This window comes from Apteryx mantelli, chromosome 12, assembly GCF_036417845.1.
Source record: "Apteryx mantelli isolate bAptMan1 chromosome 12, bAptMan1.hap1, whole genome shotgun sequence".
NCBI lineage: Eukaryota > Metazoa > Chordata > Aves > Apterygiformes > Apterygidae > Apteryx > Apteryx mantelli.
In genome coordinates this window covers 13,781,218-13,803,559 of record NC_089989.1, presented here as the reverse complement: position 1 = coordinate 13,803,559, position 22,342 = coordinate 13,781,218, and the positions used below count along the sequence as shown (strand labels likewise).

At 43.2% G+C, this 22,342-nt stretch overlaps 1 protein-coding gene across 2 annotated transcripts in view; it reads right to left on the bottom strand.

Annotated features, from left to right (window-relative positions):
* Window positions 1-20,774, bottom strand: part of MAPKAPK3 (MAPK activated protein kinase 3) — a 49,131-nt gene extending 28,357 nt beyond the window's left edge. The window contains exons 1-2 of one of the 2 annotated variants that reach the window (XM_067303276.1): window positions 20,730-20,774; window positions 19,423-19,767 (exon numbers count right to left, since the gene is read on the bottom strand). In XM_067303276.1, coding sequence (XP_067159377.1) covers window positions 19,423-19,647 — 225 coding nt within the window. In that variant the 5' untranslated portion in view covers window positions 19,648-19,767; window positions 20,730-20,774. Of the gene's footprint in view, window positions 1-19,422; window positions 19,768-20,079; window positions 20,226-20,729 lie in introns of those variants that run through there. The other variant, XM_013951947.2, reaches the window with a different exon arrangement.
* Between the last annotated feature and the right edge of the window lie 1,568 nt (window positions 20,775-22,342).

Here is a 22,342-nt window from a genome sequence, read left to right as displayed (position 1 = left end):
TTTTCATAACTGAAGAAAAAAAATAAAAAAATCAGCAAAACAGGGACAGAGCTCTGCATTTTTCAGATGCGGGAATGCAGCAGTTGCAGGAATGCTCAGTGCAGGAAAGACTGAGATGGGTATGGCTACTCACTTGTTTTTCATGAGCAGTTTCAAAAGATCCTGGGTTTTTCCTAAATGTGAAGAGAGGAGGCTTTTATAATTGGTAATTTTTTAAAGACAGACTGGAAATAGCCTTGGCTGCAGAAACATAACCCAAGTCTAGGTTCTTACTCATATAACTAAGTGTATATTTTTTCATGACCTCAATTCTGGCCACACCACAACAGCATCAAAAAATAAAAAGCAAGCAAGCTTCCTAATTAATAGGTTCAGTATAGCTAAACAGAGATGAGGGCTCACCCACAAGTTACAAGCCTGAAGCAGATAGGTTCAGATTGCAATTAGGCCATCAGTTAGGAAAACTAAACCAACCAAAACCAATTCCAGACTGTCATCAAATGAAATGGGCAACAAAGCTCTGCCCACCATGTAGAGACAAGCAGAGAAACAAAATAATTTGGACATCTAGCCACAATCTCTAACCCCACCTCTGTGCCTGCCCAAAAAAGGGCTGACTGCAACTTCTGCAGCAGGTACAGGCTGTATCTCGTAGGAAGCTGGTCAGGGCTACCTGCTTTGAGCTCTGTTCCTCCCGACAGCCCTGCAGGCCTTGGCCACCAGTTCTCTGCTGTTCTGTAATACATGTAACAGCTTAGTTCTCTAGCAGATTCCCACCCGGTTGTCTTAGATACCTTGCTAGAAAAATGTAATGCTGCAGACTAGATTCCCCCTTGAGAGGAATCCTTCTAAATCTTTTATTTCTCTCTAGATATTTTTATAAAGTTTGTTTTGTCATTTTTTCTCCTTGGCCAAGCTAATGCAAGACATGCATGCCTATAGATGCCATAAAGAAATGCAGGCAGATACATTCTGAAACAGAGGATGCAGAAATAGGAAGAATCAAAAGCAACAAAAGACTGGTAGAAATTGAAGGGAGAAAGATATTTAAATCCCAAGATCTGGCACTTCAAATGTGAGCTAAGGTTCCATTCTGTACAGATACTATAATATTTATAGATCACAGATTTATAAATACTCCACAGGATGTTGTAGATTCTTGCAGTACTTCTTGGTCCAGATTTCTAGGCCACATTTGACAGCATCATCTCCTGTGACTATGCAAACCTTCTGGAAAATATTTGTCTGCTGCTGCTTGTCCCAAAATTCAGAACACCCAGTTGATAGCTGTAGTCTTCTTCCCATCTTTTGCTGTTCTCCATGCTACTGTTAACCTATAAATACTGCTGCCATGGATTTCCTACTAGCTTCTTATCGAAAGTCTATTGCATCCAATCCATATTTATTATTCATTGCACCTTTAGCTCAGACCTCTTGTAAATTATTACTATTTGGTTAAAGTTAGCATGGAAGCTCACTATGGTAGTCCTACCAATTTAACCCATGGAAGAAAGCAGAGATCACACGTACAGTCCCATGTCTTCCCTTCCTCTGTCTTGGTGTCAAATCTGACACCGCAGTCAGAACCATCCCTCCACAATACCCTAATATAAATTTTCACTTTGTTCAAACTCCAATATGTTTGGATTTTTCAGATAAATTAATATTCTTTGACATAGCTCAGCTGTCAAAGCCACAAAACTAAAAATTAAAAGGGAAAACACAGCCTATACAGCTTATTTTTCACCAGGACCATTTGCAGTGTTTGTTGTAACAATTACACACACCTAGGCACATCTGCAAAAGAAGCTGCTTGTAAATGCAAAAACCTGAGGTTCTGATCCAGTCTGGGCAGATGAGGCATCTTTTGCAAAACAAAGTGAAGAAAAAGGAAGGAAAGCTGACTCCCCTCCTCTGCATATTCCTAAGGCAAAAAAATTAGCAGTAAGGAAGGCATGGCCCAGCTTGCAGTCTTTACTGAAAAGGCTTCACTGAAAGAGAGGAAGAATAGTGACGCATTATTGGAAGTGATTACTGGTAGAAGTAAAAATAATCCTACCGGCAGCTGAATCTCTGAGAAGTGCTTATTGAGTGCAGTATAGTCTTTACATGTTGCTCAGGTTGTAAGTCACAGGCTGCTTATGGTCCTGGGAAGTGACTGCATGGATTTTTCCAACAGAAGAATTCACAAACGTTGCTTACATGACGTGCTATGGCACGGGCAAGAGGTTATGCTCTCACCATGAAGAGACTGTAGTCAGGGGATCTGGAATCTTTTTCTAGTTGTGTCAGACCTCCTTTTTCCTTTCGGACAAATCTGGTCGCTGGATCCCACTTTCCTCATGTTTTACTGCAGTGCGGGGTGCTTTCGGCACAAGTTGTTTGAGGAACTCCAGTAAGGAGATGACAGAGGCTGTAGTCGATAATACAAGATTTCCATATACAGAATAACTTGACAATTTCATCACACTTTTTTTCTCTAAACTGTTTTCTCTATGAACTATTTAATATCCCCTCAACAAAAATATAATAAATGTTGAAAGTGAAAAAGAACCACTAGTCTATCTCGTTCTTGCTAGCAACAGAAGACACCTCTATGATACTTAACAAAACATAAGTTTCAAAATATGATTAAAATTGTCATTTTAGACATTCTAGAGCTAGGGGATTCCAGAATTAAGGCTGCCCGAGTAACCTGAATATCACTCCCTTTGTACGCATGCATTAAACACAGCATTATTATACTCTATTCCTCCCTCCTCAACTCCATCCTTACAACATCCAGAGTACAACCTGAACCTGACCTGAATACAAGTCAGGACTGCTAAGTGAAGGAAGCCGCTCTCGGCAGGCTCCCCCACCTCCGCTTCATTTGACATAGAAACTGGAAAGCATAATGAAAGAGAGGCAAGAGATTGTAAAAAGAAAAAGGAGGGTCTTGCAGTTACCACAACCAAATACTACTCTCAAGATTTGGATTCTGCTTTTGTCCCTTTCTGATGTCTAACGCAAAGCTCAGAAAGTCAACTGAATCAAAGAAGTCACTAATTATCTACACCTTGCAAGGTGGTAGAGGTAATTTCTTGCCAAGCCTGAACTGCAGTCACACTTGCAAAAGCATTGGCCACTCCCAACTGTAAAAGAGCTTGGTGATGGAAAGCTCCCCTTGAGTTAAAGTGTAGTCTGCTACTAAGTATTCTGAGGAGGAAAGAAAACCAAAAAACAAACCCCAAAAACCCACAACAACAACAAAAAAACCCTCATCCCAGATATTTTGAGTGGTGCTTGATAAAATCAGTGGATACTTTTAGAAGGTTATGCCTCTGCTTCTTGCATGTGAAATAGGGACAATAAAACCTTCTTAATGTAATGTTGTGAAAACTACTGTAATCTAGGTATTATAATGAAAACATCAATAAAAATCAGGACAAAATGAAGAAATCTGTTTTCAGAGTAGGTCTTGAATAATCTGAAGTGAAGCAGCCTAGGTCACCTGCTTAACAACGAAGATGAAATTAGCTATTGAAACCAATCATTTAATAACCGAATTATTCTGTCTGTGCATTAAAAAAGGTGAAGTCCTGAGAACATATAGAGTGCAAGGTGGCCAGAGTACATATGGAGCATGGATCCTCACATTTACCACATCTGAGTGCTCAGTTTCACAACCCCAAACTGCTATTTTAGCAAGGAGTTTTGTGTGTATGTGAGAGAGATTGTCTAGGTTTGGGCTTTTTTTTTTTAGCAACAGCAAACCAACCCTGAAAATATCAAATGCCTTTATGCATCCTCATATTGATTCCCCCATGATTTATCTGCAGGGCTGCAGCCTGCACATCTACTGTGCAGACCTCTGCAGTTAGCTAGCAAAGTAGCTGCTAACAGTACCACCGAATATAATAGCCATGGATAAACAGGATGACTGGAGAGAAACCAGGCAACTAGGAGGTTCTGGGATCCAGTTGTGCCTGGAGGGGTGAGCACTATGCTTAGGCAGCTTCCCATTTACCACCTGCAAGAACAAACCCTCCTGCTGGTCCCATCTCCACCTCTGGTTCCTTCTCTTAATCCCATTTTCCCCTCCTACTGAACCTCATTGCCCAACGAGCTCTCGTCCCACCCCTTGAAACTAGTGCCAGAGTCCTTACTCAGTCTGTTCTTCCTTGGTTCCTGCGACGTTTCTCTGCTCCCCATTGCCAGCATCCGGCTACTTCTTTCCACACCCTCCACATTCCCCCACTCAAGGCTCCTTGATCCTGCCCCTCCGTTCAGACACCTCATCCAAACACAGCCCTGACTCCCCCTCAGCCTTCATCTTGTTGCTCCAGCCTCTGCCTCCAGCCCGTCCTGGCTGTTCCTGCAGCAATGCCTCCTCAGCAAATCTCCTTCTCTACCACCTACCCTTGTCCTCTCGCTTCTCCCGAGATCCAGTCTCTCCTGTGCTGGCACCCATCAGATCTCTGTTCTCAGTGCTGCTGGGGCTCAGTGGGAGAATCAAAGGCCGGACTGGAGATTGTTCCTGTCTTCTTGGTACGAGTGCCCAGAGCCAGCATGGATTTCAGCAGCACAAAGGTTCAATCCCTGGAAAAGGCACGCTCTGTTGTACGCTGGGGCATGCTCAGGGCAGGCAGCATTTCGGGGAAAGCCAACTGTTAAAACTGACCATCTTTGCTGACTGTTAAAGTTTCAGAATTTGGAATGATTTTGACAGTGACAGCGCAAGACACAGTCCTAAAGCAAAATTCACCACTTGATAAAATTCAAATCCAAATCATAGGCAAACCACTTGAAATTTGTCTAATTTGTATTATATGTGGACAAGACAAATCTGTCTTCTAGCCTTATTATTGGAAATGGCTGCACGATTTCTACCAAAACAGTTCTTGCAAAGATATTCTACCCAAGGCAGATACTCAGCACAGGAAATATCACCACTCAAGTCTGGCAGAGTCTTAAAATAGGAGAGGCCAGGCAGATCAAGGCAACCTTACCAGCAAGCTGAGCTACGAGCCCTGCCTACAGCTTGCAAGTGCTTTGTCCAGCCCAGTTCTGAATCTTTCTAGCGGCACAGAGTGCCCTGGTGCCCATGCACAGCACTGACCTCGCAATACCATCATTCTTCCTGACATCTATTTTTTTTCCTTTTGCACAAGACTTATCACATTAGTCACAGTCCTGAAGTCTTTACTGAGGTAAACTCCTCTCTTCATACATATTTTGCCTGAACAAGGACAATGACTTTGCCTCTGCTTTTTTAGTTTTGTTTCATTCTGCAATTAACTCCAATAGTGCCCAAGAAGCCGATGACATCAGAAAGCAATCAGTATTTTATCTGATAAACTTTTTCCTGATGATGCCTCACACCATATATATTTAGCTTTCATCATTGCTCAGCCTTGCAAACACCCATTATCCAGAATGATCTACTCTTGGAACAATTCAGACAGCTGATGTTTCTCCGACTTGCTTGATACGTGGTATCTCTGCTGCTTGCCGCTGAAATTTGCAGGGTGCAGATGGCACTTACATCCACACATTTAAGTAGTTCCAGCACCACCACTATCCTAGTGAATCAGCTGAACCCTGATGCACCAAATATAACCGAGGGTCTCCAAGTGCAGCTGCACAGAAAATTCTTTAGCTTCCGATGTGCTGCTGTGCTTTAATTAACCCCCCAAAGAAATAATCCTGGACACAAGTATCAGCCCGCTTCATTCTCAGTATTTGACTTCTGCCTAGCTCTCCTGCTTTCTGGAGAGATGCATGTTGTCTTTCTCCTGATTTCAGAACATCATATATATTACTTTGCTCTGATATTATTCTGTACCTTTTACTTCTGCCTGTAAGTCCTTTACAAAAACAGAGGAACCAAGGACATAGCACAAACCTCAGCAGCTTTACTGTAACTTTAGCATCTGCTCTGTTCAAATTCAGCCTCATTCTTCTAGAAAGACTGGGCACAGTAAAGACCCAAAAGCTTGACTAAAACAATTTCGAACCTTTTAAATGCCCACTGACTTCAATAACCAAAACTAGAAATTATCTTTATTTCACCACTATCTTATACAAAATTGTGCTCCTATACTGATTTTTTAAAAAAAATCATTTTCTACTGCACTAATTTTGGTTGAGATTAATGAAAATCATCAAACCAGTAATTAGACTCATTTATCTGACAGCTCTCCTCTTTCAGCAATGGTCATTATCTCTGTTTTCTTTCAATCCTGGTACACTTACTAGCTGTTTTTATTTTCCTCAGATCCACTGGGCAATGCTAGACCATTTACATGCCTTATTTATTTGTCGTACGGATAAATAATTTGCTGCTTCCTACTCTCCAATTTCAAGCTAACACCAAAATGGGTTAAGTTAAATGGTGTTTGTTTCATGCTTCCTTTGTTTGGGGGCAATTAACAAATTACACTTTCAATAAACAAAGCCAAGCTCAAGAAGTCTTAGAGGATTTGGTGAATTCCAAGTTAAGTTTTTTAATACTTCGGTGTCTTGCTACAGCAAGGAGACCCCAATTCAACAACAAAAAAAGGGGAGAGCAGGTTGAGGTACAACCCTGTGCAGAAGCAGCTTTGGAAGCTGCTCTTGGAGCAGCCAAGCTTCCTGCAAGTCAGTGCTAACACCTGGATCATGTTTTCAGACAGCTAGCTACAGATATTGTATAAATTATTACTGCTAGCAGAGAACAAGATGCTGTAACATCAGTTTATAGGAGACTGCAGTTTTTGATAGCTGTACTCAACTTCAGGTTAGAGCCCTTAAGTCAAAAGGCTCCCGTTCCAGCCTTATCACCCGCGGGGAGAGGCTTGAACTTACCTGCTCCCCCCATATATCTGGGTCACCTCACCAGAGAAGATGTTTGGGAGGCAACAGAGGTGTCATCCCAAAAGACTTACCTGACTAAAGGGAAACTCAAATTAAAGGAGAGCACGTACACTTAAAGAACCGATACACGCATCCCAGTTTATTTCCTTGTTTCCAAAGCCTGTTCCTCCAAGGGATCACTCCGGGGTAGAGATTGTGCTAGCTGTCCCGGCGCAGCTTTGCAGGTGGGCAGCCACGTAGAGCAATGCAATATGTGTGCCTGTAATACAGGAGGAAGCGTGCACTCAAGACTCTTCTCCCAACCCTCTCCAAGCCTTTAAAACTGCAGGCAAAAAGCATGTGAACCAAACAGTAGAAATCCTGGGTAAATCTTCCTCATAGCTCTTCCAAATCTCCAGGAGGAGGACTTAAAACAAACAAAATACACTGAACTTTACGTAGGTATACTGCTAAGTAAAATCCTTATACATCCAAAATTTCCCCCTCTCACACATTAGGCAAATTTTAAGACATAAATTAAAATCCTGTGTGCACATACAAGAAAAAGCAAGTGTTTCAATTGGGGCATACACCTCATGGGGCTGATGTTAAATCACAGAAACTTGGGTTCCTGTAAGGTCATCAGAAACCCAGATAGTGAACAGTTATGTTGAACTGCAGAAATAGCACGCTGTCTATTTTAGGGCTATTTTTTCTACATCCTTGATAATATGTTATGCATACAAGTCTGAGTATTTCCTGGAAACGACATTGCTTACTGACTTCTATTTTTCCATCACTCACAGCCAGTGAGAAAACAAATATAAGGCCAAAATTGAAATGCTAACCCAAGCCAAACTCCAACAGACTTTTCAGGAAAAAGGCAGAAAGGAATATAACATTTTTGTTTCAGTTATTCATCCTACAAGCTTGAATTAGTTGTATATTTGTGGTTACTAGCTAGCTTCTAGTGGGCTACTGTTCCCAGTAATTGTTTATTTGTACTCTTTTTTTCTAAATAGTATATATTTTAGCTCTCTTGTACTCTCACACAAATAAAGATATATACAAACATGCAAAAAGGATAGAATGATGTATTTTGTTTTGAGCTAACAAGCTCCATGATTTTAGAAAACAGGAGATGCACAAATCACACACCAAAGTTTACATACCTACATAAATAGCAAAAGAAAAATTTAGCAATCTTTAAAAACTAACTGGTTGGAAAGAATATAAATTGTAAAGAAAAAGCAGAGCAGAGAGATAAGGCACTTCTACCTGGCCTCTGGAAAAGTTCAACTGCAAATACATGTCTTCTTTTTAAAGCAATTTTACTTTCTTTCTTTTTTCCTTCAAAGTATGCCCGATTATTAAATAAAAAAGTAGATACTGAAAATTCAAAATTTGATGCTTTGAAAAAAAGATTCACCACAGATAAATTTAATCATACTTCACAAGACAGTTTGTATTTATTGAATACTATACGAGAGAAGAAAAAAAGGAGAAATTGCAAAGAGGGATGTCTGACAGTTTACTTTCCCTCATATAATTTTTAATAATGTAATGGAAGTTTTGGGGTGGAAGGAAAAATTGACATTTGCTGACATTTAGCAGTTAAAACGCAATCCTTCCAGAGAATGAACAACGGGAAAGGGTGGGGGTGGAAGAGAAGGGAATCAAGTTCTGCCCTGATTACACAGAAGAACAAAGTTAAAAAGCATGGAATAAACTGAACGAAAGAACAAAATCATGAGTATTTGTTGATGAAGTTCTCCCAAGCATGGAGGAGGATATCAAGGTCCGGGCAATACCTACACTGATTTCAGGCTCCCTAGAAATACACACTGCAAAAAAAGCAGTCAGCTACAAGCAACTACCGGTAATCCATCACACTGAAGTGGAAAAGAGATCACTGCTCCTAATGTCTCAGCGGGAGTAACCAGTGACCAATCCACTGCTCAGAAACTGCAATGGATTCTTTAATTAAATGTATAAAGCTTTCTCGTAAATGAATAAAACTCTTCTTAAAAAGGAAACAAAAAGGAAAATAAATGCCCCATTTTGTTGCAGGGACACCAGTCATTTCACATGGCTGCATGCTGAAATATGAAACACCAGCACAGATTCCCGCATGATCATGCAACAAAATGCGCACAGTAATCTAAAGATTTACTACAGTGCAAAGGTACAAGTAAATTAGATGAGTAACTTGCAGATTCAGATTAAGTGTGGTGTAAAAAACATAAGTGATCTTGATTAAAGTTAACTGTTATTTTTGATTAAAGTTAACTGTTATTTGCAGGTTTGAACAGACATCTTAAGACAATTAAATGCAGGCTGATCTTTCAGCAGGGTCACCACACTAAAAAAAACAAGCAACATGCCTCCTTTGAATTGTTTCAAGTTAGATAGTTAAATCTGAGGGAGCTCTACTATGTTGATCCCTTTTACAAAACTGAGGTACTAGAGAGCTTTGAAAGATACTGTCTGTCAGAGAAGGTGAGGAACCTTTGGGTGATAACAAGCAACCATAAACCAGAACCTTAATTCATATTAATAATACATTAACAGTGCTAATCTCAACCAAAGAGAATAAGCATTTAATGTTTTGGGGCATCTAAAGCAGGGAATAATGTCATGCAGTTATCTACCAGTAATCCCCTGCAAAGCAGGAAACAGCTCTACACGGGCTCCAGGCTCGAACCCTTCTCCCTCCCCACAGCCGTCGTCCTGTAAAACACACAGTCGCATTCACCTGCCAGCACAGAGACATGCCCGGCCATCAGGGCTTCGGAAGCGTGACTCAGGCTGAAAATCGCTCTCACACTCCTCTGCCTTTGCAGGGCCTTTAATCATAGCTTCTCAGCAACGGGGAAAAGTTAGTACGGAGCTGAGAGACTACAGGAAAATTCCACCTGACAACAACCCACCAAACCCGAGACTTTTTCTAAATTAACTGACCTTTCCTCATCCACTATGCTCACTTTGTCCAACCGTTTTGCTGTTCTCTGGTGCTGGAAAGCCTGGGAAGTGTCACTCGGTCAGTCTACCGAATCCAAGAAAACCAACTCAACTAATCCTTCAACAGGTTTACCAGGTAAACCTGATAAAACAACTAATTCCAGTAGACAAGACACAGTATCTAGGGCTTTGGCTCTTTGTAACACTGCCTTGTGCACCACAAACTCCAATACAGAGCAAGAGGCTTGTCAGAAAATGACAGAAATGAACAGTAATAATACAACCAGCTGCCGAAAGTGGGTTGCAATTCTAAGTTGCAGCCATAAAGCTGAGTCTTTAAAAGTTATTAATAAGCATCCAAAAAATTGAATTTAAACCATATCAGCACATGAATACGTGATATCATCGTATATTTGAGCCAGTTTAGAACATTAACTTCCCATTTCTCTGAAGTTTCAGTTTCTGGTTAAAAGGAATTAACAGCCTTCAGCAGTTGCTTTTTACTGTGATTTCTATTAAAGGTGAAAATAAGTAGCAGAAAGCGCCTGAAAAAAAAATTTTTTTTCAATAGCATTATACTGTGTGCGCTTCCATGCGCCAAGCCTGATAGAAACGCTCTCCTGTCCTGACCACACGCAGGAAAAAAAATTAAAAAAAAAAAGATTTGAACGTGAATAGCTATTGTGAAAAGTCTGTTGCACTTGACATCTACACCCTAGTTTAGACAAGAACAACTTCTCCAGGGAGACACACCCTTAAGTGAAACTATTACGCAAGTAAGTTAGATAACCCAGAGTAACAGCCGGTTGCAAAGCAGACGGCGGAGCCCCAGCTCTCTCCTTGCACAGCTGAATCCTGTACACCTGCAGCACCAATGTGCTCAGCACCAGGCAAGGCACAAGATGCCTTCTGAAGCTCAAGTTCTGATTACCTGACACTTTTGTAACCACAAGCTGTGACAGCAGGGTCTAGAGCAGCACTTTCAAATTTACACAGTGTATTGAAACTACGATTTTTTTCTTCACCTTCACAATACTCAGAAAAGTGCTGTTTTCACTCAAAACCTTCATAGCATCGCTGTCACTACCTTCTTGAAGCAAGGAATTTCACAGGTTATCTGTATATTGGAAAATATTTTTAACACCAGCGTTTTCCAAGGGCAGCAAGAAAGATGTTTAGCCCCCATCCTAAGAAACGGGTGCCTCAGAAAATCCAGTGCCCCTTAACTGGAGCACCTTTTTTTCTGGCTTCGTGTTACTGGGCAAGGTAAAAAGATGGATCATTTTTCATGTTATCATTCCTAAGCAGACATTGAGCACCAGCGAAAAAGAAGCGCTACTCACTTTAGCCACAAGCTTATTGCTACAGGTTTTGTGTGTGTGCAAGTACTCTTTTTGTTCCCAGAAAGACTCTTTAAAAAGCAGAAGACAAGAGCAGTATCCTTGAGAAGAAGGGCCCTAAAAGAACAGGAAGCTTCCAAGCATCAAGCAAACATCAAGCTCCATCACCCTCCCGAGTGTCAAATTTTGACTGTAAATTGATTGGAAAGGGAAGAGTTGAACACGCACACTGAAAGGTTTTCGCTCTTCACGGCGACAATGGAGATGTTGTACTGTAGCGTGGTGCAGCAAGGGCCGCTACCGCGGCCGAGCCAGAGACCCATTCCCCTCCCCTCCCTACCTTGGAGCAACGACATCTTTGGTGTTAACAACTCCGTTGCTGGGGAAACCAGGCCGCTTCTGACAAAGCCACATTGACTAAAAGCAACATGGGGGAAAATGGAATCTTTCTAAAGCCCCGAGAGAAATGAATCCTCAACAAGGGAAAAAAAAATGAATTCTTGTTTTTGCTTACAGTCCAACAAAGGGTGATATTTCTCATCCTCAGAGCTGCAAGGGAGGAGACCATCGTGGCAGCTGTGGTAGTACCAGGCACCAGGCCTTGTGGCACTGGAAATGGGATTTTAAGGACTCCGCAGCCCTGAAATATGAGGTAGGTTAGATACTCAAGAGTACACAGACCTTCAGGAGTTCAGTACAGAAGTTCAGTACACAGGTATGCGAGGCAGCCACTTACTACCCAGTTTTTAACTGCTCTCCTTTGAAGACAAAAAAAACAAATCCACCCCACAGCGTAATAGAAACCAATTGTGGTGACAAATCACCACCCAAGTGCTTTCCTGAGGGCTCCCGGCTGATTCACACCCAGGCAAACTACTTGCACCAGCCAAAATTTCACCACACAAGAAAGTTCAGTGGATGCCGAGCATGAGTCATTCCACACTCTGCTGCTTCCAAACAGTTTATATATATATATATGTATTTATATATTTAGAAATACTGTCCAAAAACAAACAAAAAAGTTTTCTAAGCTCTGCCCTTATAATGGGCATAATAAATCTGTCCTCAACCCTAGCTGACTCAGATCCCAAGAGCTGCCTTAGGGCCTGTTACTTGGAACACAAGCATATGTAAGAGAGAGGATTCAAGAAAAAATAATCCTGGGAAAAAGCCCATGGAGAAGAGCCAGAGTTGGAACTGGCAAGACTTAAGATCTGTGAACAGTGCAACTTTAATAAGATTGGTTCCTTAGCCAGAACATCTGAAATTACTCTTCAAGATGGCACATTCAGGATGGTTTGTTTTGTTTATTTTCAGAAAGGTCAGTAAACAAACTTTTGGGGCAAAAATATTAGTTTTACAAATTTGGTATTTGCTTCTTCTCTTAAAACAGGTCATGAAAGCTTCAGTGCAAAATGCCATATTGCAAAGATTCAGGAACTAGGAGGCCAAGCCTGATCTGCATGCTGAGCAAGAATTCTCTCCCTCTTCACTTTTGAGGTATTAAAATGGTGGAGTGTTATAGCTTAATCTCATTTAGGGAGCTTTGAATCATCTTAAATACTTAGGAAGTCTGTGTAAAGTATTACAATCCTGGCAATTTATACGCTCTAATCCAAAAAGACTGCACCACCAGCTTTCATCAGTTGCAACAGAAAGTTGTTCTCACGGTTTTCCAATTAAATAAACAGGTCACCTACTCTCTGCTTCCATCGCTGGCCACATCTCTACCACTTTCCTTTTTGAGAACATTGCCACGTCCACAAACTCTACTGTACCAAAAGAAATAGGATAGCTACGCAGGCAGCTACACTATTGCTAGTCAAATATTATACCTGATCCTAAAGGCTAACCTTCTGGAGAGATATTTAAGGTGGAAAAATTCCATAATGAGGAAACACATGCTCATATGAGAGATGGGAACTTTTTCACGGTCAAGCAAATAGTAACTGCAAAAGCATTTGGGGATGCAAGGTGTTGCATGTGATTATGTGAATAAATCAATGATTATATATCTTTTCCAAATCACTGTATTCAGTGAAGAGATTAACATGAAATCATCTTTATATGTAAAAACCAATATATTAAGTTTTCTCAGGCCCATCTTAGCTCTTGTTTCCAGTATTAGTGACACCTTTCTTCTCTATTCTTCCCGTCAATTTAACACAGCGTGAAGAAAATCTTTTTTTTTTCCTGTTTTGACAGGCAGCAGGCTGTCAGAGAAGTCACTTTTTATGAGACCAGGTTGCTATCACACATTGAGAATAATATACTACGGGGCGGGGGGGAAAGATGCACGTGAGCCTTGACATTAAGGTGTGGCCTTGATTCTTCCCAAATCATAAAAGATGATATCAGGTTTTTCCAGTCTGGGCATCTCTCTAAATGGTATTACTGTCAGTAAACGAAGCTGAAGTACACTTGACTAGTAAATGAACTTTAAAATTCTTGCTTATGGTACCCTTGCACTAAAGCTGATTTGCAAAATCCAGTTATCTGCACTGAGACTCCCAGTGAGCATGAATTAGTGAGGTTTTACTTCAGCTGAATGGAACAGGAGGATTCAGACTCCAAAGGGAGGAAGGAGAAATTAAGAGAAGGGTCTTCTGTTCCAAAGAGCGTGTCATCTGGTTAGTCATGTCTGACTTACATGCACACATGCTCTCCCTTTAAGCACCTTCCTCTGGGCTGAAATAAGACACATACCTATAATACTCTTTGAATCTCTTGAATCTTTGAATCTGTGGGAAGGCAGGGGAACACACCTTGATCTTCCTGAGCTTTGCTGCTACAGAGATCAGGCTATAACTTGTGCCAGCTTGCTAGCAGACTGGAAGAGAACACTGAAGGTGCAAAGTAGCAGCAGCGTAGCTTGTTTTTGGAGATGACTCACTGGTTTTATGGCATTTGCCCTTCTGTTTTCATTTTATAGGCCTAATGAACTGCCATTGAACCTAGTAGGAATTTACTATGCACAGTTTTATTCTTCTGAACCAAACCTATCTTTTTTTTTTTTTTTTTTACTTGCCGTATGTATTTCAAATAAGGAGAAGACCTGTCAAGAGCATCAGATCTTGAAAGTAAATAGATAAAATCCACCTTGATTAAATTAACCAGTCCAAATGACACCCTGGAAGGTGCCATTCTGGCCCAGATAGATACAAATTACTAAAGGACTCAGGTCTTTTGATTTACTTATTGGTTTAAAAACAATGCTTGTAGCAGTAGAAACGACCCACTTTTTAACTGACTGAATGTTATTTTATGCATTTTTACATAATCTTCACTGAGATTGGCACTAAAGGACTGACTGAACAACCAGTCTCATGCTATCCATACTCCAGGTACTCTTCCATACACTGGGGGCTACCATTTAACTGGAACTTTTTTGAACTCATATTCATTCTACACTGTATCTGGTTTTGATCTACCAACACAGAGCTCCTGGAGCTTATTACTCATACTCAGCTGTGTTACTGACACTGAATTTACTGTAGCATGAGATAAACCAGTATAAATAGGTTGCAGGGTTGCAAAACATGGTAGGTAAAAGGGAACTACAGAATATTTCACTTGAAAGTGCTAAATTCCTCCTGAAACACATAATCACTCAAGTAAAAGTGAGAACTCCTTCAACCTGCACAAAAGCTAACTGGCAATTACACTTGGTTTCCCTCAATTCCCACCACACTTCTAGCTTAGTACAACATTCTTCCTTATTCTAAAAATGTTGAAATGTTTCATTCCTGATTTGGCATAATTTTTTTCTCTTCTAAAAATGCAATCTATAGCATCCAAAAAACTTGTTAACGTTTCCTCTTCTGCAATCAATCATCAGCCTAAAATAACTTTCACTTTCACTGTATGCATTGCTTCCTCATCTGCTGAATTCCTTTCCTTGATCATCTTCATATTTCAGGCAAAAAGCAGGGTATTTAAGAAGTGCCTTCAAATCAGCAAGCTATGTACGCTGTATTGCTGGCACTTAGCAGCACAAGACATTTTCCACGAGGCAGGTCACAGCTTAACTCACAATTTATTCTAGTGTACAGGACCATGAACTAGCAGGTCCATTCACACTTCCTCAGCCTCTGATGACCAGAAAGCAGCCACAGTATACGGTGTGTATGCAGAGGTGCTTAGGAAGACACGCTTTTATGACTGCTAGACTGTTATTCAGGAAAGTTTTCTTAACAAAAGTACCAAAACACTCACAAACCTATGTACTCTGTTTTTCTGAAGTTCCAAGAATCTTTGCTTTGCTGCTATGTCTGAATTGTCCTTCCCTTCTCTACTCCTGGAAAAGAGCAACATCTGTTTATGTAAGGCAAGAAGTATGTCAAGGACACATAACACTGTTTTCACATCCTCTGCCTGAAACATCCACCCAAATCTTGGAACTGCAGATGCAGAAAAGTCCCAATACCCCAGTAACAGAAAGCTCTCTGTTCTTTTCTTACCTGATTCCAGCTCTGGCTCTACCCTCTCTACCACCTTTCACAAAAATAATGTGGGCCATCAAATACATTGAAACATTATTTTGATGTCATTTAACAGGAATTTGTACCAAAAAAAGAAAGAAAGAGTAATGAAGGAAGAAAAATGTAAAGAAAGCAAGGAACCGTAGGCTTTTTACAAGAAGGCAAGTTGCAGGAGTCCACATTTATCCTCACAGGTAGTCAGCTGTTTCAGTCTCCTTCTCTCCCTAAAAAGAGGGTGGAGTGTGAAAAACGGCAGATAACATTCAGGCTGCTGACAACATTGAAAGAGTGGAGGTTAAATTTTAGCCCCAAAAGGTAAAGCGAACAGAAGGGGGCAGCCTAAAGTAATTACAACTTCACTTGACACCTAGTTCTGGATCAACCACAGAAAGAGAGCTGAGGTTTTCTATTTGAAAGGGAGAGAGAGACCAAAACACAGTTGCCTTATGGAAGGCCACAGTCCTACAGACCAATTTTGTTTCCGCTTCCACCCTTCTAAATCCATGCATTCTCACTATCTGGAAACAGGGCTGTTCAGCCAAAATGTCATTATGCTTCTAAGTGAGTAACCAGATTAGATTTTCAGGACTAGGAAAGCAGTGCGTGTGGCATTTCAATCTAACGGAAACAAAGCTGACAGCACGTTTTAAAATGTGTAGCAAATCACAATGCCAAGCAGAGTGAACTAAGCCACATAACACTTCTGGAAAAATAACCAAAGCTACTGCTAGAGCCCTTGCAGCATCTTTGAGAGGATGCCTTGTGTTTTCCCACTCTAAAATGATTAGTGAAATTCTAACTAGTTCCAACTATGGGCATAAACTAAAGGAGACAGCGGGGACCTCCCAGTTACAGTATGCAGTGCTTGACTGACACATGGCTCTAAGGATGAATGTTTCTGCCTGTTCAAGCCCTTTCCTCATGAGTACCTCAGTTAAAATTCCTTCCATTGAGTAATTTCTATCCAGATCCTGGCTGTGTTGGCTTTGTTCCCATATAAAAGAAAACCGGCAGGCAGAAAGCAGTGCCATCTGCCAAGTCAGAAGCTGCTTTAATGAGTAAATTTGGTGTAAAGGGGAACAGACTATTACATTTTACCTTCAACAACAGGACCGGTGTTTTTCTTTTTCCAGGAGCAGATTACAGTGAGCATACTGCTCACAGTTGAAGTACTTGTCCACACATATATGGAGATATCAATGTATATTGCACAAGCAACCTATAGAAAAATCCACCCAGCAATCCTTTTTTCCCCTTCTACTTACAGTTCGATCTTTACATTTCTCTTCTCTTTACCTGTCAGACCAAGGGTCTTTCTGCAACAGTTTCATCAGCCTCCTCTTTCTATTCCTGTATGTGCACGATAACCCCAGCCCATCACACCTAGGAAGCGTGAGCAATGGCAAGGCAGAAATGCCAGGGCCTACTGTCCCTACACAGAGAACTGTGAACTGAAGCTGTTTCTGAGTCAATTTTTCCAAGTTTCCCGTGTTTTTTCCATAACTGTTTTATTTGGATGGTTTGCTCTTAAATCCCATCTGGAGATGGTTAGAGACTTGCATGGCACGGTTCAGGTTTCTCAAGAAACAATGGAAATACTTCCTCGGAACATTTTCATCCTTGCAAATATCTTAAGGGCTAGGAAATGATCTTTCTATTCTTTACAATTAACCTAACACAATTTTTATCCTTCCTTGTTGGGTAATCTTCTCATTAGTCCATCTTTGGAGAGAATAGCAGATTCTCTCTGGGCTGCTGGCAGTTTTACTTAATTGCATATTTAACTTTTTATTCTGCACTTAAACTCATAATGGCAAAAAATACATACACGCAAGAAAAACTATTATCTGCCATTTAAACTCCCTAGAAAACTCATAAACATCTTAATATTTCTGGCCATTTCAGAAGAAAACAGTAGTTTCCTCAGGTGTGCATATTCTGCAGTGAGGGAGGGAAGGCAGAGAGGGGAAAACACATTTAATGCACTTTCAGTGATATACTACCTATCACTGACAAAACTACAGTTTGGGAAGGGTTTTTTTCCACCCCTAATACATTTTAAAAGTTCTGAAAAAGTCAGTTAACTCAATTCGTGCTAAACAGAAGTTTTAAAGCTGATATTAGAGGATCTACTATAGGTTCCTCCTCTTCATCAGAGGCAGGACGTTTTGTCAGGATACAGCAACTTTAGCTCTCTTATCCCTCCTCCCCAACTCCTTAACTCAGCACTGAGTTAAAACTGTATTTTACAGGTGCTAGTATCCATAGGAATGTATTTTCTATTTGATTCCAGAGCTACAGAATTTTCTCTAAAGCACATCCATTGCCATTGGACTGTGCTCTAGAGTGGTAACTTACATTTTAAAAAGCTTCCAGCCCTTATGACTGCAGATAAAACCTTTACAATATGAACGGTACATAAATCAACACTGAACCTGCTGAAGTCTTCAGAAACAGTGGAAGAGCTTCAGTATTAACGATTTCCTTCATCACAGTATGCCAAGTATGGAAATCAGTGTTGACAGCACTTCGAATTAACTCACTTGTTCCTCATTGTTTTCACAGAAGGATACAACTAATAGACTCAGCTCAGAGTTGTAAATGGCCTGGCACACCCCTATGCAGGCACAAAATCCCAGTACTCCCAATCTGCTTCCCCAAACTTCCAGTTTCCCCATGACAAACTTTTGCAAAATACCAGGTATTTCAGTCTGCTGTATCAAAGTACAAGAACCTTGCTGGAGAGAGCAGTTCTAGCTTGATACAGGTAAGACCATGTCCAGACCTTGACAGAAAAACAAATCTGTCATTGGTCAACCGGAAGATCTGCCAAAAATATGCAGAGTTTAAGGTTTAAGCAGCAGAAGAGTACCTGAAAGCTAATCAGATAACTACAGCAAGGGCTTGGTAATATTCCTAAGTAACTCACCTGACTATTACTTCAGCTTGTTTTCAGACTTACAATACAGAACCCTCCTGGTTCTCATTTGAGCTGCTTTTTTCCCCTACTGATATGGTCTAAAATCATCAGGGAAATTTTTAAGTTCAAATATTGCAGAGCAAAAGGCAGGTAAGCTTAACATCCACTAATGAATGTTTTTCACGCTGTTTATTTAAGTGATGTTTATCAACATAAATATCTACTGGTTTTTAGTTAACAACTGATCTTATTTGTCAATATTATCTGGGAAAACACAGATAATGTCAGTACTCTCCTGGAAACAGATCACAAAAATAGAGAATAAGACAGTAAACAACTCAAAATGCCCGTTAAAATGCCAAAAGAAACCCTCCCTCCAAAGTTAGATATTTATGATAAATTGCATCTGTCAAGTTTGCATCTGCAATCAATAACGCCCTTCAATAAATCTTCAAAGAGGGGAAAGTCAGATGACTAACAAACATTTAAGTACTTCCCAGTTTAGGCCTGTTTCATTGCACAAGATCTAAAATAGTTTCCTTCCCAAGTATTGCGTAGTATTTTCATTCAAAACCTAGCAAAATTGTTCAGAGAACAGACCTAGACACTCATCTCCCTGCCTCTCCTCTCTGTTTTTTTTTGCTTTTGTTTTTTAATATGAACACAAGAATTTCACAACTGATAGATTCTTCTTGAAACTCACACAGAACGTTCTGGAAAAGACTCAAGTTTGCACTACAATACTGCAAGCAAGAGCAAATGTCACCACAGATTCAAGTTCTCCTTCGTGCAACCCTCTTTGTTAAATTTAAGCAACAGAGCAAGCAGTTTTTAAGGGTATTTAAGAAGCGAACTCTGGTCTCCCAAACATAAATAAGGATAGAAAGAAGAAAAGCCTACATACCTTTAAAGCACATTTCTGCCCTGTCTCCTTGCTGAAACACTCCAATACTTTGCCGTTAATTCCTAATCCTAGCACCCGTTTGGAGAGTTTGTAGTCATCTGTAACCGCGTGTTTCTTTATCTCTAGTTTGACATGAGCAGCTCCCCCCGGCAAGGATTTTAGGTTGCTCTTGCTCTCCGCGTGACTCTCTGGCTGGGATTCCTGGTCACCTCCACTCTGTTCCATATCAGGGAAGAGTTCGGCCTTAGAGAGGTATCCAACCTGGGGGTTATCCTCAGCAAGATCTCCTTCTCTTAGATGATCAAACCAAGCACTTCAAAAAGTCCATTTGCTCGGCATTTAGTCCTGAATAAAAATGTACGTGAGTATTAGCAGTTTACGTGAATTAACTGTGCTCTCCCCTAACCACTTTTCTCCCTTCCTTTCTTAAGGAGATGGCCGGGCTTAAAAGAGACTAAAAATGGAGGCTCACCTCAGGAATGTATACATCACTTAGCTTTATAAAAGTTACCCTGGTTCCAATATACACATCTATCAGTTAACAGTTATAAAACATTATTATTTTTACTGTAGTAAGTGCACAGGCCAAATCTTTGACCAGAGTCCTACTCAGCTAAGCGCTGCACAACAAAATAAAGTGGTGGTCTCTGCTTTGACCTTACAAATCCGTGCCGACAACTTGTTTTGCGTAGAAATCCGCGTAACTGTCCTCCCCCGCGCCGTCCCGAGGCTCCAAGTCCTCCAGAGGCCCGTGAACGTCCGCGCGTCGCTCGCGAGGGCGCCGGCCGGGCAGGCGAAGCGGAGCCGGGCCTCACGCTGGGGCGCCGCTGCCGAACGGCCGCCGTCCGCGGAGCGAGCAGGAGCGGGCAGCGGGCTGACGGGGGCCAGCTAAGGCGGGCGGGCGCAGGGCCGCCGGGGGCACCGCAGCAGCCCCCGCGGCGGCCCCCGGCCACAACCAGGGCCTCAGCGCCCTCGGCGCCTTCCCCGCCGCCACGAGGCGGCGGCGCCGCCCTCGCGCCCGGGGAGCCGCGGGCGGGCTGCGCCAGCCCCGCTCGCCGCCGCTGCCCCCACGGCGGCAGCCCCGGGAGGGGGGGTTGCTCGGGGGGGGGGGCGGGGGGCTCCCGCGGCCCCCGCGAAGCCCTGAGGCGAGGCGAGGCGAGGCGAGGCGCGCGGCACAGCCCCGAGGCGGCGCGAGGCGAGGCGCGCGCTCGCGGCGCGCGGGGGCCGCGGCGGGGGGCCCGGGCGGGGCGGGGCGGAGCGGAGCGGGGCGGGGGGCCCGGCCGCCGGCCCCGCCGGGGGACGGTTACCTGCCCGTGGCGGCGCGGCGCGGCGCGAGCCGAGGCTTCCCGGTGCGGCGTCCCGGAGGGCGGGGCGCGGCTCGGGCCCGCCCCGGCGCCCTGGGCAGGTGCGCGCCGCCTCCCCGCGCCGCGGGGCCGCCGAGGGGAGGCCGCCGCCGCCGCCGCCGCCGCCGCTCGCCCCCCCCCCCCCCCCCCGGCTCGGCCCGGCTCCGGGGGCCGCGGCGGTTGGCGCCGCTGCCGCCCCCAGCCTGCGCGGGCACCAGCCTTTGGCCGGACGCGGCGGGGCAGGCGCTCAGCGCCGAGGGGGGTAATTTTTAAGCACCTGTCGTATTTTTCCCCTTCACCGGGAAAACGGGCCGGCCAGAGCGGGAGGGGCGGGCGGGCGGCGGCGAGCCGCGGCGCCCCGACCACGCGGCGCAGCTGCGAGCCCGCCGGCAGCAGCCCTCCCCCGGGTGCGGGGCAGCGCAGCTTCCCGACACAAAGCAGCCGCCGTGGCGCCGGGGGCCACCTAGCGCCCAGCCCGCGGCGGCGCCGCGCTCCCGCGCACCGGCAGCTCCCGCGCACCGGCGCCTCCCCGCGCGCGCGGAGTTAAGGCCGAGCAAGGCTTCACACAGCCGCTCCCATCAACCGCCTTTAAGCACTCAGAGCCCAAAGCAAAGCACGCAGAAGCAGTACCGCGCGGGCCGCAGCTCTTTAGCGCCCTGGTTACCAAAATATTCGGCGCTGATATTAAACGCAACCCTTTTTTTTCTGCCAAATATGCAGTCGCTATTTCCTTGCACAGCTGAATGCTCAGTCAGGGTATTAAAAGTGATGGTTCCCACAGCAACTGTCACTCATCACCGGTGCCCAGAGCGCAGTTATACGGATGTGAAATGCTGAGCTTTTCGTACATGTGAAGATGAGTCACGCACTGAAATGTAGCTGCGTTTGTATCACTGGAAAGAACTGAAAGTTCACTTGCCTTACGAGTTAAAAATACATTTGTCATTTTACGTAACATTATGGCATCTGCAGTTCTAGCAGTCGGGAAAATAATTAAAAGGGCTAATGAGGCCTCTCTCCAAGGGATGGAAAGTAGTTCAGCTCCGGAGGCGCAGGTCTGCCGCATGTCACCGTGCGAAGTGGCCCCACGGCTATTCTGCCCCAGGTTTCCCTTCCGGGCTTTCACAGAGATCAGCTACCGAAGGGCCCGGTCCTCTGACTCACTTCACTCATTCTGGGCTTATCGGATCCCAGAGGAACACAGCTAATTCCAGCCCTTTTTTTCTTTTTTTTTTTCCTCAGGTTTGGCTTCCAGCCTTTTTAGGCTTTATACTGCCTCCCACGGTGGCAGTCTCAGGGAAACCTATATATTACTGTAAGCTCCCAGGCTGGAAATTTTCAATAACACTCTTCTGTAGTCAGCAGCTTGCTCTTATTTTCCTTCCCAAGGCTTCTGCATGTATTTGCTGTTTTATTTGTCCTGGATGGTAATTTCCTTCTCTTTGCAACACATAACTACCATCCTATTCCCAGCTCACAGTCTCAGGGGACCAGAGCCTTTAGAAAGCTTCTCTCTAAATTCTCCCCTCAGCTCTTTTCTGTATTTTATAATTTGAGAAATCGAATCTATCGCACCA